Below are 19,562 nucleotides of genomic sequence, written 5' to 3'. Positions count from 1 at the left end.
CGAATGGCCGAGGCCCGAGCGAACAATCGCTCGGGGCATCCTAAGTTGTGTTCGAGACCGACAGGGAAGTCTCCGAATGGGATCCCACCATAGGGAGGCACCGAGCCACCGAGGCCCAGCGAACGACCTTGGCACCCACTAGAGAAACCCTCTGGTACTCATGGAGTGCGTCTCTGGACCGCTAGCCGTCCCCTAGCGAACGGGGTACGGGCCTCCACTCAGACTCTCCCGATAACAGCTCACCGGAAGTGCCCACGCTCGTGCCCATCAAGGGTAGCCCGGCACATTCCACCCCTCCTTCCGAGCAAAAAGGAAGCGTGAGGGTCGTACCCAAAGTCAGGGGGACCCCTGACGGACCTCTCGCTCCGTGCGGAGGCTAGAGGGCTTTTCCTGCAGCCTCGTCGAGACCCCCACAACCCGAACTTGCGCTTATGGGCTCGGCAAATGCGATAAAAATTCCTCGCTCAAACGTGAAAACAGAAAAAGCCCCTGGAGGAGTATCTCCACTCCTCTAGGGCCTCGTGGGCTACACCCGGCGGGTGCGCTCGTGCGCACCCACCGAAACCTCAAGAAACAAAACCCAATTCCTACAGGAGCGGGTATAAACCAAGCCTCGGCAAACCCTCAAGGAGAGTGCACACACTCCCCCGGAGGCTCGGGGGCTACTGTCGGGTATCGTAGAACGGGGGACCCCGAGCGAACATCAAAGGGGTCACTTAAGTCCCATCAAAAAACAAAGCTAGAAGGTAAGCCGTGGGCCCCTCACCAGCCACGTCCGAGCCCAACAGGCTCTCCGCCTCGCCTCGAGCCTCACGCAGAAGGTCTCGGCGTCCTGACGCAATCTCCGCCTCGCACGAGGCTCTTCACGGAAGGCCTCGGTAGGGAGTACAATCTCCGCCTCGCGCGAGGCCTCTCACGGAAGGCCTCGGCAAGGAGTCTGATCTCCGACTTGCGCGAGGCCTCACTCTCCGTCTCGCGTGAGGCCTCACTCTCCGTCTCGCGCGAGGCCTCATTCTCCATATCGCGCGAGGCCAGCTTATCCATAGTCCGTCGCCCCCGCCTCGGCCGGTCTTCCCGACAGCATGTCATGTCCCATTAATACTTCAACCACTCCCGCAATCTCAGCCGGACGATGGCTCAACACCACAGAATGACCGACGGGACATGAGGTCGCATCAGCCCCATACCGGCTGAGACAGGGCACGGCGGGGATTACCGGTCACTGTATCCTAACGCTGTGCCCACGATCAGCGCCCACACTGCACTGTGCCCCGCGATCCCCGCCTCGAAAACAACGCGACATGCACGGCCTGGCTCGGTTCATCACCGCCTCCAAGCTAGCACCCCGGATCAACCACTCTCTCCGGGCCTTAGCACTATGCACCAGGGTCTCGGCTACCTCGGGATTCGTGTCTACCGAGACCCCCACCACGGCGCAGCCTCGGCACTGACCGAGCCTCGGCCTCACGCATCGCCAATCCACAGCGATCCGCGTCCTGGCCGCCGTGCTTGCTCCGAGGCAGCCCAGGAGCTCCCATGACGCACAGGGTCGGACATGACCAGCACGTCGCCCTAGTGCTCCAAGGATGGACCACTCCGACGACCACGCCACCATAGGAACAGGCCACAGGGCTTGGACACACCGCCCCTATTGGCACGACGCCATATAGTCAGCACATGTACTGTCCTTGTCCTCCCTTCAACTATAAAAGGAGAGGACTTGGACCACTTAAAGGGGGACGGAGGGAGGAGAACACCTGGTAACACACACACACGCACACATCCCAGCCGCCTGAGAGCAACGTCTCAAGCAGCCCACACGACACCTCACCGAGACCTGGGATCAGCTCCCTCTCTCACCCAGCTTGTAACCCCCTACTACAAGCACTTCGGTGCAAGGAATACAAGATCGATCTCTCAGACTGGACGTAGGGCATCGATTACCTGAACCAGTATAAACATTGTGTCTCTTTGCATCACCATCCGGGACTAGGGGCACGTAGTTCAAATTTACTAGTTGGTTGAGGACCCCCCGGTCCGAAACACCGACAGTTGGCACGCCAGGTAGGGGACTCTGCGTGTCAGTTTCGTCATCCCAGCAAGTTCTGGATGGCAGACCCCGTACGACCATTGCGTCTCGGCACGGTGGTTTGGTTTGGGAGCCTAGAGTTCATGTCTCTAGGGCATGAGTACGACATGGTACTCCTCACTCCTCGGGCCCCACCAACCGACGACAGAGTCACGCACCGGCAGCCCTGGCGCAGGCGGCGCCCGGGCGGCCGCTGTCGCCGCGCTCGCCAGGCACGATGCGAGCAAGACCACCCCGACGCTACGCGAATCCGAGGTGGCACGCCGCTCCCCGCCGATATCCTACGACCAGCTGTTGGCACAGGGTCCCTGGCTGGGGACCTGTCTAGCCTGAGCTTGGACAAAGGAAAATCGCCGGTGGCACACGGCGATGCCTAGTCATCAAGCTCCGCTCCACCACTCCCTGAGGAGTCAATCCCAGCGGAGCGAAGTCCGGCGACGGCACCATCCCCATACCCCTTTGGGTTGAGAAATGCCGCCGCCTCTTATGCTTACGCTTACGCTGCCGCTCACAAGGATCCCTCAGAACGCTGCTAGCGCTTCACTCTCGACCTGAGCACCCACGCCGACTCCTCGGAGGAGGACGAGGCATGGCCCGGAGTGGATTTCTCCAGACTCCATGACCCTGGGGCTATGCGCCAGTTCTTGGCCGCAAGCGACTACTGCTTAGGCTACTCCGACTCCGACGACGAAGGCACCTATGACCCCACTCGCGAGTGTTTCTACGTCGGGCTCGGGATGCCGAGGGCGGGCGAGGAGGACGAGGGGGCAGGTAGCCGTTCCCCGCTTCGCCCGGGTACAGGCGCCGCCACACCACCGCGCATTGTCCTGCCGACAGCACGGAACGAGAACCTCGCTCCTGTGCGACCTCAACGCCCGGACCTGGAACAGCTCCGTGAGCTCCAGGCCAAGGTCGAACAAGACCGACTTCTTCTACAGCAGCTTCGAGACTCTCTCGAACAGGAACAGCGAGGTCACGGCGAAGGCGGAGGAGCCCGACGGAGGGCCCGCGATGTGCATCACCGCATCCATGACGATGAAGGGAGTGAGCAGCCCCTAGTCTTCAATCGCGCTAGCCAGAACGTCGCGGCTACGGCAATGCTGGTCCGCGCAATGCCCGAGCCTTCTACCACGGAGGGGCGGCGGGTCCGCGGCGAGCTCTGGGATCTCCTAGAGACCGCCGCGGTACAGCAGGCCGAAAGTTCCGCCTCCCGACGGCACGGGGGCGCCTCGAACTTGCCCGCAGCCCCGCCTCGGCAGGATAGGGAAGCCTCGGTTCGTCCCGAGCCCGCTCGAGCACCGATAGCCCACAGGGCCCCCGTGCTTCTGGACCGCCTCGGCAATCGACGCGAGGCGCAGGGAGACCATGAGGTGGTCAGCAGGCGACGACGCCACGACAACGAAGGGCCCGCTCAGGGTTACCACCCGCACCGAGGCGGCCGCTACGACAGCGAGGAGGACCGCAGTCCTTCTCCTGAACCGCCAGGCCCCCGGGTCTTCAGCAGGGCCATCCGCGCTGCCCTTTTCTCGGCCCGGTTTCGGCAACCAGCCAATCTCGCGAAATATAGCGGCGAGACCAACCCCAAACTCTGGCTTGCCGATTACCGCCTGGCCTGCCAGCTAGGTGGCGCGGACGATGACCTGCTCATCATCCGCAATCTCCCCTTGCTCTTGTCAAACTCAGCGCGAGCCTGGCTCGAGCACCTTCCTCCCTCACAAATCCATGACTGGCGTGACTTGGTTAGAATCTTCGTTGGGAACTTCCAAGGCACGTACGTGCGCCCTGTGAACTCCTGGGACCTTAAAAGCTGTCGCCAGAAGCCGGACGAGTCTCTCCGAGACTTCATCCGGCGCTTATCCAAACAGTGCGCCAGCCTCTGTGAGGCGTCTCCCCTCGGCGAGGACCGCTGCCTGATCTGCCGGAGCAGCTCGGCCGCGATGCGGCGGCTGCCCGTGGACACGGCCTCCGCGCAGTGCGTGAGCAAGGTGCGCAGGTCCACCGCCTCGTTGGCCTGCGCTGCTGACTTCCTCTTTGCTTTCCCGTCGGGCGCGCTGCCGTTGTTGTTGCTGATGCTCAGGCCATGCATTTTCTCAATGGCCATCTCGTATCCTTTGACGAACACGTCGTCGACCTGCTCGCTGTTCTCCTCCGGCTCAGGTGCCAGCAGCTTGTTGCTCCTCCTGCCTGTCTCGGCGTCGTCGTCCAAGTCATCCCAGTTGTGCCGGTTCTTGCAGCCTCTGCCGCTGACTCTGCCATCCACCACACTGTTGGTGTTGGGTAAGGCAAAGACACGAGGCAGCATGCTGCCGTCCTGATGGGCAGGTTCTCTTTGGAGGTGGCGTCGCCGTCGAGTCCAATAATGGCGATGGCGGTGGTGGGCAAGAACTTGTTGGCCTCCTCCATTCCCTTGAGGAACGCCTGGTTGAGCATGTCCATGGTAACCCCCACCCCGTCGCCGAGGCTCGAGCTCTGGATGGTGGCCGTGTCGCCGCCATTGAAGAACGCGCGGGCCTGGCCGCACGCACTGGCGCTGCCTTGTCCCGGCGAGGAAAAGGAGTTGTTGGCATCACCGCCGGTGAAACCGTCGAGTCCGGCTCCCGTGCCGGAGCGTGTCCTACAGCGGAGCAGCTGGGAGAGCTCGACTGGATCATATGGCCAGGTAGCGTTGGCGAATGCGGGGGCTCCGTTGTAGTTGGTGGTGGCCGACAAGCCGGAAGCAGAGTCGTTGGCGGCGGCGTGCGTGTGTGTCGCAGTGGAGGTGGATGGAGCCCGCCGAGAGGATCTGTGCGAAGGGCTGCTGTGCCAGGAGGAGCGCAGGGTGGTCGGGGTACTGCTGGTACAAGATGTTGTCGTCGGTGTCCTCCTCCTCCTCCATGAGCATGCGCCGGATGAAGGGGAGCACCATGTCGTCCGACGAGGCCTGCAGGTCCTCGCCGTCGCCGTCGGGTTGGGGATGGGGCGTCGGAGGCAGGTCGAGGAAGACCGAGGGGGAGAAGGACTCGGGCTCCGCGACGTCCTCCGGCGTTGCGGCCATGGCCCGATGGCCGGCCGGAGGTAAAAACAGTTGGAACTTTTGGGCTAGTGAATGAGGTCGCCTCGGCCTCGGCCTCGGCCTCGCACTCGCAGTCGCTGCAACTCTCTCTGTCAGTCCGAGTCTCACGGGAATGGCATGGCAGGGAGAGCGAAAAATGGGTGGGGCAGTGGTTGTCTCATGTCAAGATGGGTGCATAAAAATCAGAGCTTTGATGGAGCTAGCTAGTGGCATGTACAGTACTGTGAACGTGATGGGATGAGCACAGTTGAAGAAGAAGGCTCCAGGAAGGCACGGGCGCAGGTGCGGCTGCTATTTTGCGCTTTCAGCTGTCGTCAACGTTTTCCGTTACAGCGGATCTTTATTTAGATCGAGGTTAGGAATCAGTATTGGGCACTGTAGTATTTTCGTTTGTATTTGACAATTATTGTCCAATCATAGCCTAACTAGGCTTAAAAGATTCGTCTCATAATTTACAATAAAACTGTGTAATTAGTTATTTTTTTTATCTATTTTTAATACTCCATGTGTCTAAAGATTTGATGTGATGAAGAGAGAGTGAAAAAACTTGCAATCTAAACAAGGCCGAACAAGAAAATGCAGCTTCGTTCCTTTCAGCGCAAAATTGAGTCCAGTGACATGTAAAAAAAGAGGGTGATCTGCACTGCACCTTAATTGCCTCGTCAGTTATGAGTCACGAGTCCTGAGCACAGAAATGCACATTGAATATTCTTTCTGAGCACTAACTGACTAACTACAGAAACAAAGAAAAGAAAAAGGACTTGTATTTTAGGTGGCCATGAGGAAAAATTTGGTCACGCACGATCTGTTTAATTGTTGGTTCCACTCACCGCGCTTTGCTGGGCCCAACTATGAATGCAAAGGCCCGGTTCGTTCCTCTTATAATTTATCTTTTTTTGTTTGTTTTTTTAATCGGAACAGTATTTTTCTCTCACGACAAATTAGCCGAAATAGTGTTTTGACTCGTTTTTTCTGCGAAGCGAACGCGGCCAAAAAGAGAGAGTTATACTTCCTTCGCCTTAAAAAAAGTTATATCAATAAAAAGAAAAACAAAAAGCATCTCTTGGATGTAACTTATCCTTCACGAGTTTCAGTGTTTCTAGAGGCAAGTGAAAATATGTTTTTGTTTTGAAATACCAGAACTTAGGGCGTTTAACTCGGAAATATAAAAGTAGCCCTATTACTATAGTTAAGTAGCCGGAATAGGTTTAACTAGGATTTCTCCGGTGGACTGACTCTCGCGCAGTATACGATTTTTAAGTCGGTCGCGCGGGTACTGTTTTAGTTGTCGTGACCGTATTGCTGATAGATGCGCTCTGCATGGATGTCACGCGAGTCGTATTGGGCATAACAGACCCATCCTTGTTCCGGAGTTATTATTGCACTGTGACTTCATGCTCCGCGTTCGCTGGTGGTTCACGCCTGCTGTGACCCACGTCTCCCCGTACTCCTTTCTGTGCTCTTGTCGGACCCTTGCCCTACAACCATACTAGTCATTAATGGCCTCAGGCATCGTCCGTCTAGAACGCACGAAAAATTTGGTCGATCCATTGTAGTAATCCCGCGCAGGAACCTTGGTAGACTGCGCCAGGACCACTAACCGCTCTGTCGTTATAAGCAGAGTCTGGCCTAGCCATCGGTACCATCACTGTCGATGTTTTACCACCGGCAACCCGTCACGGGGTACCCGGGACGGTGATTTGTTCAGAGGGGTATCGGCGTTTGCAGGAACTCGATGGTAAACGCAGGGAGACAATGATTTATACTGGTTCGGCACGCCGGAAAGTCACGGCGCCCTACGTCCAGTCTGGTGTGGATAGTATATTGCGCCCTGCGCTATTTGTTGTGTTGCGAGGTATGTTGTGGTTGTGAGTTCTGTCGGTTATGTGTCGGTTATGTGTCGGTTATGTGTCGGTGCCGATCTATGGACCCCTGCCCTCCTTTATATAGTCCAGGAGAGGCGGGAGTCCTAGTCGGTTACAAAATAGAGATCCTAGTAGGATTACGTGTAACTAGTTCTAGTAGGATTACATGTAGGGAATCCTGGTTGGACTAGGTCTTCTTCTCTCTTCTCCGTGGGAAACCCCATGGGTCTCGTATCGACAAGCCCCCGAGCATCTCATGGATGAGCTTCGGAAGCCTTCTTGTTCTTCTTGGTCTTCGTTGAGTTGTTGTAAATCCGTTCCAGGTTCTTCTTGAAGTGAAACCTTGAGATGGTCTTCTTTATCTTTTCTTCGGCTGATGTGCACTTTTGGACAAAAGTGCACTCAATGAGTGTAGCCCCCGAGCCTCTTGCTTGTTGGGACAAGAAGCCAGAGGGTCCCTTTAGTCTTCTTGGTTGCTCCGAGTTCTTTTTCGGTGGGTGCAATTTTTCGTAAAAATTGCACTCACTGAGTGTAGCCCCCGAGCCTCTTGCTTTTGCTTGCAAAAGTTGGAGGGTCCAGATTCTTGTCTTCAAAAATTTTTTGGGGGTTATGTATACCGCAGCCCCTGAGCCTTCTCCGAGTACTTTTCCTTAGAATAGAAATCGGATGAAGGGTCTTGATGTGTTGTCTTTGTTGTAGTCTTGAGTACTTGTATTCTTGGTCTTTCATCCTTGAATTCGAGCCCCCGGGCGTAGTTGAAGCGAATGCCGAGCCCCCGAGCATAGTGTTTGACTAAGCCGTGATGCTCTTCCGAGTTGTTTTTATTCATCCAGGTCATTTCTAGACTTCTCTGGTTCTTGATGTACCTCTTCCAGGTTGTTTGCACTTCGTCCAGGTTCTTTTTGAACTTGTCTTGGTACTTGCAGCACCTCTTCGGGGTTGTTTTATGATCGATCCGGGTTCTTTCTGAATTTGTCTTGGTACTTGCCGCATCTTGTCGGGGTTCTTTTTTGATCAATCCGGGTTCTTTCTGAGCTTGTCTTGGTTCTTGCCGCACCTTGTCGGGGTTCTTTTTTTATCAATCCGGGTTCTTTCTGAGTTTGTCTTGGTTCTTGCCGTACCTCATCGGCGTTCTTTTTTGATCAAACCAGGTTGTTTCTGGACTTGTCTGAGTAAAATAGCTCTCAAGAGCGTGTTTTTCCCGATCTCATGGTATAGATGTAGCTCTCCTGCATGTTGAACATAAAAATATATTGGAAATGACATTCCGGATATGAAGTCGGGAGCATGTCCCATATTTGAATAATCAATCAGGGGCGGGCCCCGGCATTATGAGATGTATATAAACTTTTTGTGTCTTGCTCTTGCTAGGCCATGCAAATTCCTCAGGTAGTGTCCTGTTACGTTTAAGCACTTGAATCTCTGGCGTATGGTTCAGAGGTTCATGACATGACCATGTGAGCCTGGCACTCGGTTCGTGACCGTCCATGTGAGTAGACAAGCTTCACAGATTAAGGCGTGTTCTACCTGAGGAATTCGGCGACCGTTAAGAGAAGACCTAGAGCACTATGTTTGCTCGCATGATGATTTGACTTTAGAGCTCTATGTTTGCTCGCATGATGATTTTTTGTGTCTTCCCTTGCTAGGTCGGTTAATTTCCTGGGTAGTAGCCTGTTACGTTTAAGCACTTGAATCTCGCGTATGGTTCAGAGGTCCATTGACGTGACCACCCGTATGGTTCAGAGGTTCTTTGACGTGACCATCAGTATGGTTCAGAGGTTCATTGACGTGACCATCCATTCGAGAAAACAAGCTTCACGAATTAAGGCTTACTATCCGAGAAAATTAACAGCCGTTAAGGGAAGATGATATGGCCACAGAGGCATACGAATAATATCCGGAATATATAAAAAATGAGACGTGACTTAGCTTGGTTCGTGGCCGCGTTGTGGATCACCGCAGCCGAGTTGTCGGTCGGTGTGGCAAGTAGTCAGTTTGCAGCCGAGTTGTTGGCATAGCATCCGAGCTGATGGAGGCGGGGTCGACAACTTGCTTGATGTAGTCGAACAGCATGATGAAGTCGTCGGACAGCTCGTCCGAGTTGTTTGCTGATGAGTTTAACCAAACGAGTGACTGTCATGTCGAGTACTCAAAACAACTCGGAACGTGTTGCCGGGTTCCCAGAATTTGGTTGCTTGCTCGTGACTTGTCGGCTTGCTGTAGGTGGTCTTCTCTTTGTTGACCGTATTGCTTGTATTTCTTGACCTTCTCTCATATGAGTATGTCGTATGTATAAATCAATGCACAAACACCTTTGGCTTTGCTTGGTTGCTTCCTTTGTTAGCTTCTTGCATGTCCGTGATGTATTCGTATACGAAGTTGACTTGGAGACGGGGGTGTGTGCGTGTATGCACGGGTTGATCCATTGATTCCATATATCCTGACTGACTTGTATGTCGTTATCCTTTTCTGTCCAATCTCATAGCTTGTATATCTCTTGGATGTGTTGCTTCATAATTGGCCCGCACGTTGTTGGCTTCGTGTGGGAGCAGGACTCTTCTTGTGTCGGAGTTGGACTTGAATCCGCATATAGCTGAGTTGTGATGGAGTCTGAGTTGCAGTCCGACTTGTACTCGTATCAGGCATGTTCGATGCTGGTTGGTGTGTAGTAGGAACGTGATACAGCCGCGCTTCTGCTGGGATCTCGTTGAGTTGACGAAGTCGGAGTAGATGTTGACGAAGAGGTCTCGTGCTCGCACGAATTGATGCCGATGCTGAACGTGAATATGGCGGGTTGTCAATGAGGCCGACGAGAGCCGCAACGAGTTGTCGAAGAGAGCCGATGAGTGCCGCGGCGAGTTGTTCTTGAGGTGTGCCGCGGCGAGTTATTCTTGAGGTCTTCTAAGCCGTAGTGAGTTGTCGACGAGGGCCGACGAGTGCTGCGACGAATCTTGATTTTGAGGTCCACCGAGCTCTCGAACGCAAAGCGCCGAGAACCCCTACCTGGTGCGCCAGCTGTCGATGTTTTACCACCAGCAACCTGTCACGGGGTACCCAGGACGGTGATTTGTTCGGAGGGGTATCGGCGTTTGCAGGAACTCGATGGTAAACGCAGGGAGACAATGATTTATACTGGTTCGGCACGCCGGAAAGTCACGGCGCCCTACGTCCAGTCTGGTGTGGATAGTATATTGCGCCCTGCGCTATTTGTTGTGTTGCGAGGTATGTTGTGGTTATGAGTTCTGTCGGTTATATGTCGGTTATGTGTCGGTGCCGATCTATGGACCCCTGCCCTCCTTTATATAGTCCAGGAGAGGCGGGAGTCCTAGTCGGTTACAAAATAGAGATCCTAGTAGGATTACGTGTAACTAGTTCTAGTAGGATTACATGTAGGGAATCCTGGTTGGACTAGGTCTTCTTCTCTCTTCTCCGTGGGAAACCCCATGGGTCCCGTATCGACAATCACCTGGTGCACTCCAGCTCGCCAAGCTTTTCCTTTTGAGCAAGCCTTTCGCTCAATCCTTCCTTGTAACCACGGTCAGGAATGGTAGGAGTCTGGGTTAGCAATTACTGCCCCCACTGAGGGTTTTCTCAGAATCCTGTATGTCACCCTGCAAAAGCTCAGAATCAAAGATCGTCCCGAGTATGAGGGTCATGAGTATGAAAAGCATGACACTGAGCGGTGTGAAGTTATCATTTATATTGGGAAGAGTGAGGAGTTTTCCGACATCAATGAAGCCTGGAATGTGACCGCAACCGGGTTTCGCTTCGTCGACACCTACCAAGTTGTGGCCCTCAAACCTGCGGTACCTTTGCCAGATCTATGAAGAGCCCATTTCTTGTACCCCCATAAGGTTCTTTCCACCTTCGGAAAAGAATCAACTGGTATGGAGGGCTCGTATGGATGCTTTGCAAGGGCGGGGTGCGCAAGAAGACAGCCCAACCGTGATGCACTTGACAACGTACCTGCTTGCTCTGGATGAGCATTTTGACCAGCAAGCCTTGGAGTTGAGAAAGTGCCTCCGGCGAGCCGAGGAAGCCGAGATCTTCTCCAGGATGCTCTAGGTGCAGCTCGCCGAAGCGCATGCCAGTGCGACAGTCGCAAAGAGTCGTGAGACTGCCATGTCGCAAGCCCTGAAGGAGGCTGAAGATTGACATGTCCATCAGTTGGGGGAGGCCTACCTTGTCACCAGGGCCAAGCGTAGGACGTTGGCCGCTGCAAGGCGGGATGCCTTGATCTTGGAGGAAATCCCTGTCGACCCGCCGGAAAGAAGGAGAACCGGCATTGCAGTACCGTCAGCACCCCCACCCTCGGAAGTGTCAGAAGCAGAGCCCTTGTTTCCCCTCACCCAGCCACTGCCTAGAGAGGAGGCAGATCCATACCCTGGACGGTAAAAGAATCCGCCGAGCCCGGGAATGAAGATGCGTGGTCCGACAAAGTAGATTAGTTGCCTTGAGGAGATGTATCCGTAGTTAGTAGTATATTTCGTCGCTGTCCTACAGTATTGTGATCTTTTTGTTATATTTTGTCCGTAGTTGTTGAGATCGTCCGATCATAGAGAAGGTGAACGGTTTGTCGAAAATGTGAGAGAGTGAGTGCCTGTATGTTGTACCAGCATAAGGACATTTGGAATGTGCTATCTTGCGCTTTCAGCTGTCGTCAATGTCTTCCATTACAGCGGATCAATCGAGGAAGAAGAAAATGCAGCTTCGTTCCTTCCAGCGCAAAATTGAGTCCAGTGACATGAAAAAAAAGAGGGTGATCTGCACTGCACCTTAATTGCCTCGTCAGTTATGAGTGACGAGTCCTGAGCCCAGAAATGCAAATTGAATATTCTTTCTGAGCACTAACTGACTAACTACAGAAAAAAAAAGAAAAGAAAAAGTGGCCATGAGGAAAAATTTGGTCACGCGTGATCTGTTTAATTGTTGGTTCCACTCACAGCAATTTGCTGGGCCCAACTATGAATGCAAAAAGAGAAAGTTATACTTCATTCGTCTTAAAAAAGTTATATCAATAAAAATAAAAACAAGAAGCATCTCTTGGATGTAACTTATCCTTCACGAGTTTCGGTGTTTCTAGAGGCAAGTGAAAATATGTTTTTGTTTTGAAATACCAGAACTTAGTGGTTGGAAATATAATCTGTGTCAACTAAAATCCACAAGTAAATGGGAAGCTTCCACCTCCACCTTCTATGCCATCCTTTTTTTTAAAAAAAAAAGTGCAACATAACATTAATTAAATTAATTTTATTTGATCGAAATTTGGGGCCGAATTATCAAAATTCAGTAATTTTGGCCATGAACGGTACAAACATGCAAACCGAAATTTAAAACCCTACAACAAACAATTGCCCACTTGATTGTTTTTTCAGCTTGTCACAAATTGGCTCAAGAACAAGGTTCGACTTCTCTCTCATCTCTCCTATATAGCCAGCCCCTTTCCTTTCGCAGCAGAGTGGGCAACATCGCTTTCCCTCTCATTGCTTCGATGCCATGGAAACACATAAAAATACAAAAAAAAAAAAAGACAAAGTAATCTTTTGGATTCCTGCCATTAAGTACTTATGTTGGTAGTTTGGTTTGCTTCATCTGAGTCTAGGTACGATGATTTAGTTGGAATCCATCCTTGGCGATGCTCACAAATAAAAGTCGTTGAGCTTTCAATTGATCAAAGCTTGCCGTTTTTTCAGCCACTGATAATAAAATATATATCCATGTTTAGTCAAGGACTTTATATTTTGACTCTACTAGTCTCATTGCGAGAGTGAGTGAGTGAGAGCACCCCGTCATCTTGCCCGCCTGTGGCCACGTGGGACATAGTCTCGGATACCCCGTAAGAAAAGTAGAAGATCTAGTCCAACTAGAATTCTCCATATGTAATCCTACCAGGACTGCTATCTTGCAATCATACTAGGACTTTTACTTTGTAACCGACTAGAAAACTTGCCTCCTAAACTATATAAAAGAGGGTAGGGCTCCCTAGATCGGCGGAGTCGCATCAGTAGATGTAAATCATACACAACCACCCAACACAAAGGCACCACGCCTAACTGAACTAGGGTATCACGCTATAAGCGGTCTGAACCAGTACAAATCGTTGTCTTCACGTTTACACCGAAGCCCACTAATTATCGTCTCGGAGAATCCCGTGACGTGTTGCCGGTCATCAAACAACAACAACTGACGCGCCAGGTAAGAGCTTTCGGCGAATTCGCATCTGAGAACTCGGTGGACCTCGATCATCACCATGTTCCTAGCCGGATGATATGTTCATCTCCATCAACGTCAGCCGCAACTCGGGTCCTCACGACGGCACCCTTTGGCAGACTAAGGCCGGGTTTAATTCCCAAAAATTTTCACCCCAAACTATCACATCGAATCTTGCGGCAGAGTATTAAATGTAGACGAAAAAAACCAATTGCACAGTTTTGTTGAAAATCACGAGACGAATGTTTTAAGACTAAGTAGTCCATGATTAGCCATAAGTGCTACAGTAACTACCATGTGCTAATGATGGATTAATTAGGCTTAATAAATTCGTCTCGCAGTTTTCCGACGAGCTATATAATTAGTTTTTGTATTAGTATTCAAAAACCCATTTCGACCGATGTGATATCTAAAATTTTTTAACACAGTCTGAGACAAAGACTCGATGCCCAGACGCAAGTAGGCAACTCGCAGCAGCATGTTCGGGCGTGCGCCGGCGGCACCGTACCCTCTGCGTTACCTGGAAGCCCGACGGATCTTAATCGGTTCCCGGCCCGGACAGGAGTCGATATCCGCGGACGTAGCGTCAATTCTGACCAGAGCGACGTCCAAGGAAAACCGTCACTGAGCCATCACGTGGGACATATTTTTGTCGAAGATGTTAGGCTGTGTTTAGTTTCTAAATTTTTTTTTTGTCAACTACACTAAAAAAAGCATATTTGTACACATACATAAAGTACTAAATGTAGACAAAAAAAAAACTAATTGCACAGTTCTCAGCAAAATCGCGAGACGAATCTTTTAAGCCTAATTAGTCCATGAAAAACCTTAAGTGCTACAGTAACCTACATGTGCTAATGCCCGATTAATTAGTATAATTAGATTCGTCTCGCAGTTTCCTGATGGGTTCTGTAATTTATTTTTTTATTAGTATAAAAAATCACTCCCGACATCCTTCCGACACATCCGATGTGACACTAAAAAATTTTCAACTCCCCGACTAAACACACCCTTAATTGGTTGTACAAGCTAATTAAAATAATCAAAGAGATCGGGACTTGCGTGATGCATGTACACGCATACATGCACATCAGGAAGACAAATCCGGAGCAAATTTATCTAAACAAGCCCGCGGTGACTCCAAGAAGGAGACACCGGCCACGTCCCTTAAATTAATTTCGGCCGTTCGATCTATCATCGTGTGGCTGTGATCGCTCGGAGCGGATTCGGCCGGAAGCGGCTTCTTCTTCTCCTCCTTCGCTTCCATCCGCTTTCCCTCTGCTTCTCTCGGTGTCGTGCAGCTTCTGCTCCGGAGCTAGGCCACCCAATATATACAGGGCTTCCGATTCTGATCCTTCCGGGAAAACAAAAGAAAAAAAACGCCTCCACCTTATCTCTTCCCCGTCCTCCTCCGCTCCTCCCGCAGGTCGCCACGATGCCGCCGCCGGTGGCGCCCCCGCACGCGCCTCCCTTCCTCCTCCTCTACTCTCTCCTTCCTCTCTCCATCCCCGCGCTCTCAGTCCGTGGCGATGGCCACCATCGGGGCCCACGCGCGGTGCTGCGCCGCAGACCGGGGAGCCGTCGCCCCGGCAGCGCGCCGCGCCACCATCCGGCGTCGCTGGGGCTGGCTAGCACGCCACCACATCGGAAGAGAGGGAGAGTGCAGGCCGCGCACGCCGGTGTCCGCAGGCACGTCTTCCCCAGCGTTGCCTCCTCCCACCGGTAAGAAACCCTAGCCGCCTCTTCGGCGTCAGCGGCCAAGCTCGCCACAGCGAACAGCAGCAGCCACGCAGTATGAAAACCTAGCTGATTGGGGCTCCACTGGTCACCGATTCCCAAACCCCAATTTTTAGGATCCTGCCGTTATTGTTTCCTTTCCCTTTATCAAGATTTTCCGTATATATTCATGTCCACCAAAATTTTTGTCGTGCAGTATGGAAAGATAAGAGATGATTAGTGTTGTAGTTGGGATTTCCAAAAGCAAACCTATTTTTCAGTGAGCTTGATACTTCTCTAATGACAAAGAAATGCGAGCACAGCAAGATATATGAGCATGGATGTAATTTTCCTATTTTTTCCTTATTGGTACATGCTTTGCTTTTCGACAGCATGATTAGCGGCTCCATGTACATCATACGTCCTTAGCTTTTAGCATCCACAAAAGATACCTGCTCGTATGTTGAAACAATATAGATCGATGCATTGGTATGAAATGTTCAGAGATGGATGCATTGCTATGAACTGTTCGGTGGACACATTTTCAAATAGCACTGAATTGCTCCATCTTGTAGGGTCCATTTTCCAGAGGAGTGTAGGTTGTGCAAGGTTTCTCATAGATTTGTGTTATGATCTTCGAGCACATGCTTCAACTCATTTGCTAAGCCGTCCTTGATGGTCATTTATGACAGTTTGGTGTCTTTTGTCTTCTTTAAGAATAAGAGGTTGCTATGCTCTTTCTTTTTCCCTGCCAGTGCAAATTTATGGCTATGTACTACACATTGGTTAGGCTAAAGTCATGGTACATGTTATTCAAGGTCGATGATTAGTGGGTTCCTACCTTTTTTTTCACAACAAATAATTGTATAGCATGTTGAGTGATTGTGGATTGTAAAAAAAAATAATGTTGTTTTGTGTTTCCATTTCATCAAGTGTAAAAAAAGGCATTACCATTCTTTTGTGTTAGGTTCCATTTGTTAAACATGTTGACATTAGCATTCTTTTTGGTTAGGTTCATGTTTAACAAGTCAGAGAAAACTGTGTCGATTCAACTGAGCACGTTAAGTTACTGAATAAGGTTCGGTGGTAGTTGTACATAAAAAATAGTTCTTTACAATCTGATTACTTTTTCTCTTTTTCTTTTGAAAATGAATTTGTTGCACCACTTCATCATTGTTGGTGTAGGACTAGCGCTGCTCCATTGATGACAAAGTGCCTCCACATATGCTCCCCTACACAACTAACAGGTAGGCTCTACCTTCAGTTTTATGAAGATTTGGAATTAACTGCAATCTACATTCTAAATCTTTACTACCATCCTAACCTCACTCCATCTACAAACTAAATACATAAGGACATGTGGTATATTTTTGTGAATGCCAAAAATATACCTGGATTAGGACTCTGATGTCAAGCCTTCTTGCTGACAAATTAAAAAAAACATTATTTGAAACACCAACAAGGTCAGTGCTTTTTTATGTCTTTTTTCCTTGTGTGATTTATGGCAGCTATTAGTTACTGCACATGTCCGTGTGCTCTTTCCAATAGTTTCCTGTTTTAAACTTAAAGTCATGCTGTTTTTAATCTCTATCTACACTGATGGACTACATTTTTTTTGTTACCAATCCACGACGACCTTCCTCAGGACATATTTACTTGAGCATAGCATTTGCATATGTTTAGGTGCTTACATATCCCCACTTAGTACTTTAGCAGCTTTATAGGCACATGTGGAATGAACTGATGTAGCTATTTGTCTTTGATGCCTGCGACACCAGGTTGTGCTTACGGATGAACTATACCTTGCAGATAGTATTTGAGAATGGACTCAATTAAATTGAAAATGAAAATATGGATATTCGACAGTTGCCATTGCCTATTTGTGCTGTGATTTTATTTTTCTAAGTGATTTCACCTTTTCTGGGCAGATGTCTTCCTGTACAGATGGTTTCATTTTACTCATTTGTGTCCTTGTCTGCTGTTGCATACCCTTTTCCTCTTTCTTGTATTTCACTTCATTTTAGCTCAGCAAGTAATTGCACGGCCGACCGTTTTCCACACTGAACCCTGTGCTCGGCACTGACAAATGCTTGAATGCTGTGACATTTTCTGGCAACATCTTCACGCCATAGGCGGTGCGAGCTTAGGATCCATACCAAATGTAGGTGCTCCTCAAAACCAGCAAGATCTCAACTGATGAATATCTTTTCTAAGTTTTGTTGTTGTCAATGCAAATACTCAATTAATTTCTAATAGAACTATTGCCATGTTTCCCAAAAAAAAAGCAATAGTCAGTATACACAGCCTTCTGCCGGTCGTCTGCTGCTATATTGATTGATGCATTCTTCAAATTAAATCTAGATTCGCTACAATTATATAGGCAAAGTAAATATTTGTTGTAAACACATGCTCAGCACATTACTGAATGAGTGCCTATTATGTGTCAAATCTACGGAATATTTGGAAAGTGTAGAAGCTTAACATAGTGATGCCAAGCTTGTCGCTTATTGCCGGCACCCTTCTTTCCTTTGAACAAATTATTCTCTTCATAAATATGAATAACAGCTCTTTGGTATATTTACATTGCATTGCATCAGTAGCTTAGTTTCAGCAAATGATTCTACCTTCTTATTTGACCTCTTACTATTTTAGGTTCACTCCATAGTACCTGATATCCTCATGTAACAATTAGCCAGGCTCTCTGCTAACTCGACATTGCCCCTTTTGGTACAACAAATGCTACTAAACGGCTCGCTATTTACTACAAGGTAACAATTCCCTACTTTCACTGTAGTTTGTACACCGAGAAACAGTTCTAAACATGCTCTATTTCTTCTTTACCTTTCGGAGTATGATGTAAAAAAAAATGTCCACGCCAGAAACGTTCAAATGCCTAGCAGTAAGCACCAAACCATATTTACTGATTTAGCTTCTGTCTCCTCATTGTTCTTCGATTTGCGAATGTATATCCTTCAATCTTTTAAGCAAAACTAATACTTTTCATTCTGCCTGCACAGTCAGTGCTGTTCTCTTCCTCGAGGTGTCATCTTTCATGATCATGATCAGCCTGATGAAACCCATTCCCATAACAAGCTTCGCTTGCTGGCTGGACACCTTTGCCAAACTCTGAAAGTTCTTTCCCCCATGGCAAAATGAGTCTCCGTATCCAGTTGAAACAATCCTATACTATGCTAATATTATCCTATGAAGGCTCAAAATGACAACCCATCTATAAATAATGTAACTAATGTTACTCAGCTTTTTGTTCCATGTACAATAATATGATGTGCTATAATTCCGGCTTCCTTTTGTGTAATGTAATTGTTGCCTTTGGTTTTCAGGTCGTGCTTGCTTATGGCCAGCAAGAGGAAATGAAGAACGGTTATCCAAAGAGGTAATTCTGCTGTGGTTCTATGCAGTTCTAATTTTGTTAAATTTAGTCCATGTTAGCTTAAGTGCCATTCAAATTCCAAATTCCTGGTTAGCGGCCAAATTAGGACCGTAAAATCACATCCTTTTCTGATTGTAGAGGCGATTTTGGGGTCACATTGCCTACCTCCCTTACCGTGGTCAACCCTCTGATTGTAAACCAAGATTTGGTTATGATCAGATGATCTTAGCGTCTGCCATTTGTTTTTTTCCTTCTTGAGCCTATGATGAAAATTCCATATGCATTGCTCAATGATATGATCTGATGTTCATTCGCTTGTGAGGTACTCGGCATGGGTGTTACTTATATGATGCAATTTCTGAGGGTAAACCAGTTATCACCATGCCTTGAGGCTCCAAGTTGATGAACAAATGATGATGATTGCTATGTTTCTGAGGCCTCTATTCGGGAAGGCCTCCCTGGGTAGCGAGTTGGTACACGTCGCCCCTAAAACTGCAATTGGTCCATGCCAGCACCGCATCATCTTCGTCTTATCTGATTGGTCCACCTCAGCAAAACAGCTTCCAATACAAGCAGCCGTCCCTCTCGCCTTGCTATTGTTTCCTTCTTGAGCCTGTGATGAAAATTACATGTGCATTGCTCAATGATATGATCTGATGTTCGCTCGCTTGTGAGGTACTGGGCATGAGTGTTATGTTACTGATATCATGCAGTTTCTGAGGGTAAACCAATTAACACCATGCCTTTTTTTGGCCATCAGTTAACACCATGCCTTGAGGCTCCAAGTTGATGAACAAATGATGATTGCTATGTTTCTAAGGCCTCTAAAAATCATGTCTTCGTTTACAAACGATTCTTATCTTCTTCACTGTGACAACATACTTTTCCTGTCGCTGTCATTTTACATGTTTGTTGTCAGCAAATGATCTCCCTCTACAAGCAGTGCAAGCTACGCATTCAGTAAGTCACAATTGTATTTGCACATCCAAAATGATTCGATGTTTAGGGGAACGAAATTTGGGGGTGTTTGCTGCAGATTTGCCTCTCTTTTTTTTGGCTATATCATCTGCTGCATGCAAGCCTTATTTTTTGAGGAGTCCCGTTTACAACCTTATCTGCATACACTAGGATTTGTGTTGTTATATATTCATTTCCTTATTTTATGATGCTAAAACATAAATTATGCAAAAAAAAAACATATGTTGGCTATACCATCTGCCAACCACACAATTTATTAAA

At 49.1% G+C, this 19,562-nt stretch overlaps 1 protein-coding gene across 1 annotated transcript; it reads right to left on the bottom strand.

The window, feature by feature from the left end:
* Positions 1-1,940: 1,940 nt before the first annotated feature.
* On the bottom strand, positions 1,941-5,123 carry LOC136480795 (scarecrow-like protein 31). Its single transcript, XM_066478246.1, has 4 exons — positions 4,801-5,123; positions 4,380-4,703; positions 3,865-4,338; positions 1,941-1,944 (listed from the first exon to the last, which is right to left on the bottom strand). The coding sequence occupies exons 1-4, from the start codon at positions 5,121-5,123 to the stop codon at positions 1,941-1,943; spliced, it is 1,125 nt and encodes a 374-aa protein (XP_066334343.1).
* Positions 5,124-19,562: the final 14,439 nt, after the last annotated feature.

This window comes from Miscanthus floridulus, chromosome 9, assembly GCF_019320115.1.
Source record: "Miscanthus floridulus cultivar M001 chromosome 9, ASM1932011v1, whole genome shotgun sequence".
Taxonomy (NCBI): domain Eukaryota; kingdom Viridiplantae; phylum Streptophyta; class Magnoliopsida; order Poales; family Poaceae; genus Miscanthus; species Miscanthus floridulus.
The sequence above is the reverse complement of the archived record's forward strand: the minus strand, read 5'-3'. Positions and strand labels throughout refer to the sequence as shown.

What these genes read in the sequence shown, in the direction of transcription:
- LOC136480795 (XM_066478246.1), bottom strand. Translation starts at nt 5,123, where the DNA reads ATGGCCGCAACGCCGGAGGACGTCGCGGAGCCCGAGTCCTTCTCCCCC. An exon ending in CGCCAACGACTCTGCTTCCG is followed by an intron (nt 4,704 to 4,800) that starts GCTTGTCGGCCA and finishes GCTCCGCTGTAG; the next exon opens with GACACGCTCCGGCACGGGAG. An exon ending in ACGGCAGCATGCTGCCTCGT is followed by an intron (nt 4,339 to 4,379) that starts GTCTTTGCCTTA and finishes GGTGGATGGCAG; the next exon opens with AGTCAGCGGCAGAGGCTGCA.